General features: G+C 39.5%; 1 protein-coding gene across 6 annotated transcripts in view; it reads left to right on the top strand.

The window, feature by feature from the left end:
* znf276 (zinc finger protein 276) overlaps positions 1-11943 on the top strand; it is a 90996-nt gene extending 79053 nt beyond the window's left edge. For all 6 annotated transcript variants that reach the window (XM_037253595.1, XM_037253592.1, XM_037253593.1 and 3 more), the window contains 2 exons: positions 9766-9865; positions 11130-11943. In XM_037253595.1, coding sequence (XP_037109490.1) covers positions 9766-9865; positions 11130-11358 — 329 coding nt within the window. In that variant the 3' untranslated portion in view covers positions 11359-11943. The remainder of the gene's footprint in view (positions 1-9765; positions 9866-11129) is intronic.
* The last annotated feature ends 358 nt before the right edge of the window (positions 11944-12301 follow it).

Raw genomic sequence — 12301 nt, 5'->3', positions numbered from 1 at the left:
GTATCAGTGACCCGTCGATAGAGCAGGTGAGAGCAGTAGGAGATGGTATTGAAATTAATCCAAGTTCAAGGTTCTTGAGAGCGGTTGATGAGAAAGAAGTTTTAGATATTATAAAATCATGCAAAAATAAAACATCTACAGATGGGAATGATGTTGATATGGCCTTAATTAAGGAAGTTGTTGATGGAGTGGTAAATCCTCTAACATACATCTGTAATTTGTCCTTTAAAATAGGTACCTTCCCAAGCAAAATGAAAACGACTAAGGTTATCCCACTGTATAAAACAGGAGATAAACATCTCTTTACACATTATAGACCTGTTTCTCTATTATGTCAATTCTCTAAAATCTTGGAGAAGCTTTTCATTGTGAGACTGGATAGCTTCACTGAGATACACAACTTGCTAACTGACAGCCAATATGGATTTAGTACAAATAGATCAACAACTATGGCACTAATGGATTTGACGGAAGAAATAACTAACTGTATTGACAATAAGGAATATGCGGTAGGAGTATTTATTGATTTGAAAAAAGCTTTTGATACCATTGACCATAACATTATTGTATAAAATGGAAAGATATGGGATGAGAGGTGTAGTATTGAGCTGGTTAAAAAGTTACATTACTAATAGACAACAGTTTGTTAAGATGGGTAATCATATATCATCATGCCTAGACTTTACCTATGGAGTCCCACAGGGGTCAGTGTTGGGCCCCATATTATTTATTCTGTACATAAATGATATTTGTAAGGTGTCAACTATCTTTAAATGTATTATTTTTGCGGACGACACCAACATCTTCTGTTCTGGAAATAACTTAAAGATACTATTGGAGACCATTACAACTGAATTGTCCAAACTAAAAATATGGTTTGACATGAATAAATTATCATTGAATGTAGACAAAACCAAACTGATGGTATTTGGAAACCGTAAAATAGATACACAGGTTTAAGTAACAATAGATAATGCCAATATTGAACAAGTTTATGAGTAATATTAGACAATAAATTCAGTTGGAAACCTCATATAAGATACGTTAGAACCAAAGTAGCAAGGAGTATTGCAGTACTGTACAGTGCAAAACATATTCTGGAGCAGAGAATGTTGTATACTCTGTATTGTTGTCTTGTTTTACCATATTTGACTTACTGTGTGGAGATATGGGAAAATGCATACATAAGCACTTTAAAACCATTAATTATACTCCAGAAAAAAGCTATGAGAATTGTACACAAGGTTGGATTTTGAGATCATACAAATAATTTGTTTTTATAATCAAACACTTTAAAGCTAATGGACTTATTCAAATTTAGACTGGCACAGATAATGTATCGAGCAAAGACTCAAAAACTCCCAGGGAACATTAAAAAAGTATTTATTGAAAAAGATAAGGGATATAATTTGAGAGGAAAAACTAACTTTGATAAGGGGTATGCTCGCACCAATCTCAGGAGCAGGTGCATATCATCCTATGGAGTAACTGTGTGGAATGGGGTAGAAGAAAATGAAGGAAAGCAGAAATATAGTTCTATTTAAAAAAATGTATAAAGGAGTGACATTTGAAAATGACCAAAAAGAGGAAAATGAAGGTGACTACCGTATTTTTCGGACTATAAATCACGTTTTTTTTTCATAGTTTGGATGGGGGGCGACTTATACTGAGGAGTGACTTATATATGAATTTTTCCAAAAGTTTTCAAAATTGAAAAAAAAAAGAAAAAAAAGTGAAACCACGATAAACGAACCGCGATGTAGCAAGGGATTACTGTAATTTGAATTTCAAGTGACCTCAGCGGCGCGGCGATTGTTTACATAAAGGACAAAGATTCGATCACAGGATGACGAAGATGACGAAGGGCCCCACGTACTACCGGCATCATGAGCGGCTTTGTTTTTAAGTGACACGGAGGATGAAGAGTTTGAAGGATTTAATGATTTGGCGTGACACAGAAGGTTTGAAAAACTATTATGGCTTTTAAACACGCCCGGTCCTACTCTACGGAGCTCTCTTTCACCTCCGTGGATGGAAGTCGGGGGCCGGCGCTCGGGGCCCACTGCACTTTTTATCGCTTGCTCTGCTCTGTGCTGTGTGTGCGTATGTTCTGTGCGCTCTTCACTATAGAGCGAATACTCCTTGCGCACACTCTTACAGTGATACCGCCACTCCCACCTACTGCAGTGGATATCTAATTACCCTTTAATCTAGTACAGCTAAAAAAAACATGTTCCCTGGTGTCACACGCCCCTCCCCCCCTGGTTTCGCACCGTACCCCTCCCCCAGGGGGCAGCGCCCCACTATTTGTGAAGGACTGGTTTAATCAATAGAAGCTTGGTCTATCTTTAATTCTGGACAGTTGTTTACAGCAAATAAACTGTAATTGTCAGTCATTGAACCATTATTATTTTAACCATGCTTCTGTCATCGCTAAATTACAATTCGTGATTACGAAATATTCTTGGAATAAATAATTTTACCAAAACAGAAAACCAAACGCATATAAATAAATACCCATAAATAAAGCTAAAACGAGAACTGAAACCCTGGTCACTACTGGTCGGTTCTCTAAATCAGTGGTCCCCAACCTTTTTTTGCATCACGGACCGGTTACGTGTCAGAAATAGTTTCCCGGACTGGCCTATATGTAAATAAATAATACATTCATATAAATAAATAATACCTTTATAATAAATATATAAATACGATGAAATAAAATGATACGACTGGCATAAAAACAATCATAAATCACATAAAAATAAAACTCACCATTACGTTGAATTAGTGGGAGCACTGAGCTTGTTTCTTAGAAACGAGCCGGTCCCATCTAGGTGTAATCGGAGACAATGTCCTTCTTGTTCACGTTTTTTTCTTTCAAAGGTTTCTATTGTTTCTACCCTGGTCTCTACGCCTCCCCGACACCTTCATTATCCAAAATGTCATTATCCAAACGGAGAAAAGTAGATACGGCGTGTAGATTTTTCAATGAAAAATGGACCACGTCCTATTTATTTATAGAAATGCACGGAAAACCTTTGTGCTTGATGTGTTTGCAACAAGTTTCAGTAATGAAGGAATACAATATTTTTCGGACTATAAATCTCGTTTTTTTTTCAGTTTGGGTGGGGGCGGCGACTTGTACTCAGGAGCGATTTATGTGAATTTTTTCACAAATTTTCAAAATTCAGAAATCCGCGATGTAGTGAAACCGCAATAAACGAACCGCAATGTAGCAAGGGATTACTGTAATCTGAACTGCAACTGCGGCGCGGCGCATACACGGTGTTTTACATAAAGGACAAAGGATTCGATCACGGGATTTAATGACTTGGAGTGACAGAGATTGTTTGATAAAATTGTTGTTTATAATTATATGGGCTTGTGGAATATTTTGAAGTGCAACCGCCGTCAGCGGCGCGCACCCGACATTGTTGACATAAAGGAGGATCGATGGATTTAATGATTTGGAGTGACACAGATGGTTTGATAATAATATTGCTTATATGATAGTTATTTGATATATAATTTATATATCGTTATATGGGCCTGTGGAATAATTTGAAGTGCAACCGCCATCAGCGGCGCGCACCCGGCATTTTTTACATAAAGGACGATGGATTTAATGATTTGGTGTGACACTGATGGTTAGATAAAGGTGTTATTTATGTTATAGTTATTTGGATAACTGTCAATGTTACGTCAGGCCCGTTCTCAGCTCTTCGTTTGTGTTCATGTCACGTTAGCATACCGTATCGTTTAGCCTGTTGTTGCTTGTTCATGTCTGTTCTTGGTGTCGGATTTTGTCGAATAAATTTCCCCCAAAATGCGACTTATACTCCGGAGCGACTTATATATGTTTTTTTTCACTTTATTGTGCATTTTATGGCTAATGCGACGTATATTACGGAGCGACTTTTAGTCCGAAAAATACGGTATAATATTCGACGCCACTACGAGACTCTTCACAGCGAAAAATATGATGGCTTGCAAGGACAAGTGAGAAGAGATGAGATCAACGAATTGCAGGCGGGTCTGAGGAAACAGCAGTCTTTCATCCACAGCCGACAAGTCAGTCAAGCAGCGGTAAAAGCCAGCTAACTAATTGCCAGCGAAATAGCATTAGCATCAAAGCTGTATTCCGATGGTAACTTTGTTAAACGATGCATGATGAAGGCGGCTGAACTTGTATGTCCTGAGAAACGACAAGCTTTTGCTAATATTAGCCTGAGGAGGAATACTATAGCAGAGAGGATTTCAGACCTATCAGCAGATTTAGACAGCCAATTGAAACAGAGTCAAGTCATTAATTGCATTTTCCGTTGCAATTGACGAGAGTACTGACATCACAGACTTGGCACAACTGGCCTTATTTATTTGTGGAGTTGATGAGACATTGACTGTACTGAAGAGTTTCTTGAGTTGGTGCCAATGATGGAAACCACAACAACCGAAGACATTTTAGACATTTGTCTAAAGAAATCTGAGGTGTTTCATGAAATGTTTTGTAAAACGAATGTTCATTAAATTTCAACATTTTCCTAATGTTCTTGTTCTTCTTTACACTAAAAAAAAAGGAAAGACATGATATTTTGGTTATTTATAGCAGACTATGGTATAATTTTAACAGTCCGGCCCACTTGACATCTACCGAGGCCGCATGCAGCCCACAATGTGAAATGAGTTTGACACCCCTGGTCTAGACAATATAACCATTCACAACACTAGATGACGCCAGATACCTTTAAAGTGAAGTTACGTCACCGCGCCTTGCGTCTCGCGTGAGTTACCTCAGCTTATCGCGATTGTTGGAGCTTGTGCGCAGCGGTACGTTAAAGGTTGCAGGTATCGACTGAGTATGTTGCTGTGATCGTGTGCGTCTTTGACACAAAATGAATATATACATTTCATTGTTACTACTGTCCACTGATTTGCCGTTTGTCCGATCGCGGTTTGCTTCGTGTGCGTGCCGTTTGATTGACAGCTCCGGCGCGCTCCTTTAAGTTTGCCTCGCATCGTACGAGTAGCAGTTATGCCGCGGCACGGCGACTAACGGTCGCCAGCAAATGTATTTTGATGTCTCGATGACTTATGTTTGGTGTGTTGCAGAGAGTATTTAATGTATGGTTGTTTAGTATTGCGCAACCGTTACGCGCAGTTAGTTATGTAATGTGTGCCGTCTATGAGTGTTGTGTGACGTCAGAAGTTGAGCGTTGACGTGCTGTATTTCTGTTGCAGAACCACACACACGCTTCACACAATACCTTTTTGCCAGTTTGCCTGTATACCCTTATGAGCCACAGTGCCTGTTACCTTTTTGCCAATAATTCAGTAAAGCAATCAAAACTGAACCGCGTCTTCCCTCCTGTGTTCTGACCGACACCCGGGGGTGAAAAGAGCATAACCATCCGAGCCAACCCCCCCTATACAGTCCTCAGGCTCCCCAACAATAGCGGTAGCAGTTTGCATTATTTTATTGCAATGTTTTTCCTTATTCAGATTTGTTTCAAGACTACAGTCACAGTTAACTTAACATTAACTTTGATGGTTAATGCAGTTATTGCAATTGTGTTGTTTTATCACAGTAGATTGGTTTATTTACATTTCAAAAACCAGAAGCCATTCATTTACAAATGTGATTGCACTTTAGTTTACATATTTAAATGTTCAGATATTAAGATGTGATAGACAGTTTTTGCATGATTTGAATGAGGCAAAATAACATGCTTTTTCTCTCGAATATATTGTTACAATCATTTGTTTCAGATGTACTGTAATTATTTTCTGTATAAAAATTAAATTTGGTGTTCAAAAAGTATTTTTTTTAAACTTGAGTCAAAGTCTTTTTTCAAACTTGAGTCTCGAAAAAGAGGGGGTCGTTGTACACTCAGAGCCATTTATTCGGGCCAATACGTATATATATTTTTTTCCTGTACGGCTTGGCGGCTCGGTACCAAGTGACCCACGGAGCGGTGCCGGTCCACGTCCCGGTGGTTGGGGACCACTGCTCTAAATGATGAGCTTTGTGTTGCCTCTTCAAACACAGAGCAATTTACCTCCACTCATCCTGTCATGCTAACTTGGATTTGATGGCTCCATTAAAAACTGTGCAGTCAAAAGCTAGCCTTTGTTTATTAAAGAATTTGCTCAGCTAAACAGGAGTGCCTCAAGCAGGTCTTATCAAATCTGGAAAGACTGGCGTAACTACCAGATCACAGAGAGGCCAAAAGATAACATTTATCAAACCTTATTAGGGCTAATTCGATATTACAACCAATGTCTACTATTTGAAACTATTGATTGTGTATGTCAAGGGTGTCCAAACTTTTTGCAACGAGGGCAAGATTTGATAAAGTGAAGGGGCCCGGGGGCCAATAGTTTTTTTGGACATTTTTTAACTACAAAAATTTCATGCAAATACACACTGTTATAATACAAATTCCATTGTCCCAAGTGTCTTTATTTTTTAAATGACAAAATAACTAAATATAAGCCACTCAGGCAGATGTGAACAACTCTAAAAACAAAAATTCTGCCTTTCATTCATATCTGAAGAGTCAGATAACATTGAACAAACTGTATGACATACCTTAAATTTACGTGAGTTTAAAATTATTTAAACCTCACACAATCTCATGAACATTTTAAACAGGAGTTATAAGTAATGCAAAGTTGTCTGTTATTATTAAAACTTAAAACAAGTAAATTTTGCTCTTGTCATTTACAATATCTTTCAGAAAGTAATAGTTTGTGTCACATCTACAGGTTCATAACATCAACAGTATTAATAAGACCACTTCGTAATATTTAATATTAAGTAATATTTACTTTTGATTTAATTTTGACTCACAGCCCCGCGTGAAGAATCGCTGTTAAGATGCCAGTTCAGCTTGGAGCTGCTTCACTTCATCAGCGCAGTCACTCCCTGTTAGCTTGTCGTCTGATAGCGTCTCTTTAGGTTGAAATCCTTAAACAAGGCAACCGTCGCTTTAGAAATTAGACAAACATAATTGCCTTGATTTTCAGTGAAAAAGTATTGTAATTCCCATTTCTCTTGAAAGCGACGGCCCTCAATGTCAACTCTCCTCGTTTTCTTTGCAGTCGCCATGGCAGAAATGAGAAGAGAGGGGTGGTGCTTCCACCTTTTGGTAATAGGAGGGATTACAGTTTCAAGTTTCATGATTTTTTTAATTCAGTTTGACAGTGCAGGCGGGCCATAAATAATACATTATAAGACCGAAGCTGCGGGCTGTATGGAATCTGACCGGGGGCCGGATTTGGCCCGCGGGCCGGACTTTGGTTTACCGTAATTTTCGGACTAAAAGTCGCTCCGGAGTACAAGTCGCATCAGCCATAAAATGCCCAAAAAAGTGAAAAAAAACATATATAAGTCGCTCCGGAGTATAAGTCGCATTTTGGGGGGCAATTTATTCGACAAAATCCAACACCAAGAACAGACATGAACGAGCAACAACAGGCTAAACGATAGGTATGCTAACGTGACATAAACACAAACAAAGAGCTGAGAAGGGGCCTGACGTAACATTCAGAGTTATTAAAAAAAAACTATTACATAAATAACACGTTTATAAAACCATCTGTGTCACTCCAATTCATTAATCCATCGATCGTCCTTTGTCAACAATGGGTGCGCGCCGCTGACGGCGCTTGCACTTCAAAATATTCCACAGGCCCATATAACGATATATAAATTAGATATCAAATAACTATATTATATAAGCAATAATATTATCAAACCATCTGTGCACTCTAAATCATTAAATCCATAGATCAAATTCCTCGTCCTTTGTCAACAACGCCGCGCGTGCGCCCTGACGTCAGCCTCGTCGTTATTCCACAGATCTAGTATATAACTAGATTGTAGCGTTAACAAAGTACAAGGAAAGTTTAGTTGTACTAGGTTCATCTTGTTTTTTCTTTTTCAATTACTTCACTGGTTCTTCTATATCAAACAATTTGTTTTAGGTTCATTTCAAAGTCAAAGTCAAAGTCAGCTTTATTGTCAATCCCTTCATATGTCAAGACACACAAAGAAACCGAAATTCCGTTTCCTCCATCCCACGGTGACGAGACATACAAGTAGGCGACACAAAACAAAAACAAGAAGGCACAAACCATAAACAATAAATAATAAATAAAATAAAATGAGCGATGAATAAATAATAGACCAATAAATAAGAGGTCAGAGGTCAAAAAATCTGACAGGTGAGCCACGCCTTCATCCATCAGCTGATAAAGACGCGTCACAATCACATCAGTGACACTCTGATGAAGGCGGAAGAACCCGCCGAAACATGTCAGGTAAATGAACCTAAAACAAATTGTTTGATATAGAAGAACCAGTGAAGTAAGTACAAGGAAAGACGTGGGTTTGGTAAACGGCCCTTTATTTAACAAAACAAACTTCCAGGCGTGTGGCGGCGTGGACTTCCAGCCACGGAGGTGGAAGAGAGATACATAGAATAGGACCGGGCGTGCGTAAAAGCCATGACCGAGCCCCATCCACCGTCCCCGGACAGCCACCTGGCCGAGCGCCGGCCCTCGACTTCCATCCACGGAGGTGAAAGAGAGCTCCGTAGAGTAGGACCGGGCGTGCGTAAAAGCCATGTCCGAGCCCCATCCACCGTCCCCGGACAGCCACCCGGCCGAGCGCCGGCCCCCGACTTCTATCCACAGAGGTGAAAGAGAGCTCCGTAGAGTAGGACCGGGCGTGCGTAAAAGCCATAATAGTTTTTCAAACCTTCTGTGTCACTCACTCCAAATCCTTAAATCCTTTAAACTCTTCGTCCTCCGTGTCACTTAGAAACAAAGCCGCTAATGATGCCGGTAGTACGTGGGGCCCTTCGTCATCTTCGTCATCCCGTGATATGAGAAGAAGGCGACACAGAAAAGGAAACTGACACCGAGCACGCCCACTCCGTCTGTGGCGGATGTTTTTATAAGAGAACATATTTAATTTTACAGTCTTTCAGCAGGCCAGTCAGTTATAAGCCTGTAAATTATTATTTAATGTACACATGAGTGTTCAAGTTAAACATTATATTTTTATTTTATTTTATTTTTGAATTTTAATTTATATTCTGCATTGTTGTAATGTCAGTGCTAAATAAATATTTTCATACTTTTGTAACTGGTTTATTGCAATGCCTTGATTTTAGTGAGGTTAGTACACATGTAGCCATAAATGCTGTGGTTCTCATAACTGACATAATCATTTCTTTCGGTGTTTCGGTTTTCGGCCTTGGTTTCCTCATTTTTGGTTTTCGGTTTCGGCCAAGAATTTTTATTTCGGTGCATCCCTAGTTTTAATTGTCTAATTTATATTTCAAAGTTGAAACGGACATGATTCCCCCCCCAGTATCTTGCCATTACCCCTGCTTGCACCATTAGTCACGCTTCAAAACAACACCGTCAGCAATGTGGGTAGGGTATGCGAGTGTCGAAAACCTGCAACCTGTGGAAAATGTTGGATCCCTGCTTTTGGACAATTTTCGACCAATTCTTTTTAATAACCAAATTTCTGGTGCATCCCTAGTTCTCTCTTTGGTTTATATTAATGTCATTATGTTGTGTTTTTGCTGCTCTGGCTCACTGACATCAAATTTGCCTTTATGTAGCCCGTGAACTACACTGAGTTTCACACGCTTGGTTTAGGCCTTTCAAGCAATTCCGTTATTCCGTTCCTGAGATGCTAAACTAGGCTGTAAATGAAATGGTGTTTACCGTATCTTGTCTGTTTTTCAGATGAGAGGAACTACATCTGCGACCAGTGCGGACAAACCTTTAAACAGAGGAAACATCTCTCAGTTCACCAAATGAGACATTCAGGTGTAAAACCTCTGCAGTAAGTACTATATTAAAAATATAGCTTTAAATATAGTCTTGGACATGAACCTCTGTAGTAAATACTATATTAAAAATAAAGCTTTAAATATAGTCCTAGAAATAAACACTTGCATCTCAAGACATTACCAATTGATTGATAATAATTCAGGTGATTATAAAACTTTTCTTACTGCAGTTCTATATGTATTCATTTTCCCTACAGTGGGGCAAAAAAGTATTTAGTCCACCATCAATCGTGCAAGTTCTCCCACTTACAAGATGAGAGATGGCTGTAATTTTCATCATAGGTACACAAACATAATGAAAAAAAAATCCAGAAAATCTCATTGAAGAAGAATTTACAAGAATTTATTTGCAAATTATGGTGGAAAATAAGTATTTGGTCAATAATGGCCTCAATCGGGGGCTCCATGCAAGATCTCACCCCGTGGGGTCAAAATGATCACAAGAATGGTGAACAAAAATCCCAGAACCACACGGGGGGACCTAATGAATGACCTGCAGAGAGCTGGCACCAAAGTAACAAAGACTGCCATCAGCAACACACTATGTCGCCAGGGACTCAAATCCTGCAGTGCCAGACGTGTCCCCCTGCTTAAGCCAGTGCATGACTAGGCCGGCTGAAGTTTGACATTCCATATGACATTATCCCAATTCTCTTCTGGATCATCCAAATGCTCTCTCGCAAACTTCAGACGAGATTCACACTAGGGTGACTATAGCAGATGCTCCAAAGGGAGATATTCAAAATTCAAGAAGTTGGGCATGCCAAACAAGGAATTTGACTCCGGTAGATCACAGCCTCTGTTCACCATTTAGGTGACTAACAACATTCAGGACATGTGCGAAAATTGACATTCATATCATCATATCATCAATTTGGAAATTCCTTGGCCAAATCATTGAATCGCTGTTGTGATCGACAACACACGCAACATGGTTGCGGCCATATGAGAGGCAGAGTGCTCTGCGCATGGCATACAAAATATCTCACGAGTCAAGCTGGCCGTGTATTATGTTTGCTTGTACATGTGAGGCGCACATCCATCCGTCCATCCCTCCGTTCGTCCATCCATAAATCCAACCCACCAACCCACCCTTGTCTATATTATAAGAAATAAATATTGAAATATTTCAGCTTCAGTTATTCTTGATGTTTTAATTTTGTGAGATACATTTGTATAGAAATTCCAGAATTTTATTTTAAGACTTGCTCATTTTAGAAATACAAATATTTCATGGATAATGTGTTTTTCTTACAGATGTGAAGTTTGTGGCTTCCAGTGTCGTCAGCGGGCGTCATTGAAATATCACATGACTAAACACAAGGCAGAGGCTGACTTGGAATTTGCCTGTTTAATATGCAGCAAGCGTTTTGAGAAAGCCCATAATCTCAACGTTCACATGTCCATGGTCCACCCGCTGACTCAAACCGAGGTGCAGAAGAAAGGCAACCAGCAGAAGCCACACTCTGCATTTTGCAGCCTGTAAAACAACACAATGAACAGGGAGACAATGCCACAAGAACAAGACAGATGATGTCATGAAGACTCACAGCTTGTGGTGGACTATGGAGGTTTTTGCTTTGACTGATGGTGCTGCACAAAACCTTATGTATATTTGCCTTTACCGTAATTTTCCAACTACTTGTTTTTACTTTTTAAGCTTATCAGATAGGAAGCAAGCTATTCATAGACGTAGTTGTGTTGACTGACATCAGATTTATCTGTATGATCTGTAATAAAATATGTGCAAGTAAAATGCAGATTTCCTCCTGTTATAGTGCTTTAATTAGACAAGTCACATCGTATTTCTTTATTTTGTAATGTTTCTGAGAACATGAAAGAAAAACATCTGATGTCTTGCAGTTTGGTGAGGTTTCGTTGGGCCAAAGTTGCCTTCAAAGGAAAGGCAGCTCTGGAATGTCGCTGTGCAGGTCCAAGTGTGTAGACAAAGCTGCTGCCACCTCTGGGTCAACGTCCTTACACAAAGACTTCAGCTGCACCAGTAAACACAACAGTAGAGACATTAGAACCAGAAGAGGATGAAGAAAGCTTATGGTGTGTGTTAGGGTTTACAGATGTTGGATTTTGGTCCACAATTTAGGGAGCGCTATCTGCGCCTCACGGCAAAAGCCATTGCCAATCACCTGTTAGCCAATTCACTCACTGCGTGCTCGTTTAATTTCTTCAGATTTAGGAAAATGCAAAGACACTGAAGCAGAAATTAGACTTACACAGGTTGGTTGAGTTCAATCATAATTCTTGTTAAGAAAGCTCTGTTTTCAGGAAAGTACAATACAGCGCTGGGCCCTTCAAGAGCAGAAAATCTCCATTCAGAAAAGGCAACGTTCAAGGTTCTTTGGTCAGCTTATATTCAGTTGGTGTGGGGCGCGTTTGATGGGTGATGAGTCGTTGGGGTGGGGCGAGTTCGC

The sequence above is a fragment of the Syngnathus acus genome, chromosome 6, assembly GCF_901709675.1.
Source record: "Syngnathus acus chromosome 6, fSynAcu1.2, whole genome shotgun sequence".
Lineage (NCBI taxonomy): Eukaryota > Metazoa > Chordata > Actinopteri > Syngnathiformes > Syngnathidae > Syngnathus > Syngnathus acus.
The sequence above is the reverse complement of the archived record's forward strand: the minus strand, read 5'-3'. Positions and strand labels throughout refer to the sequence as shown.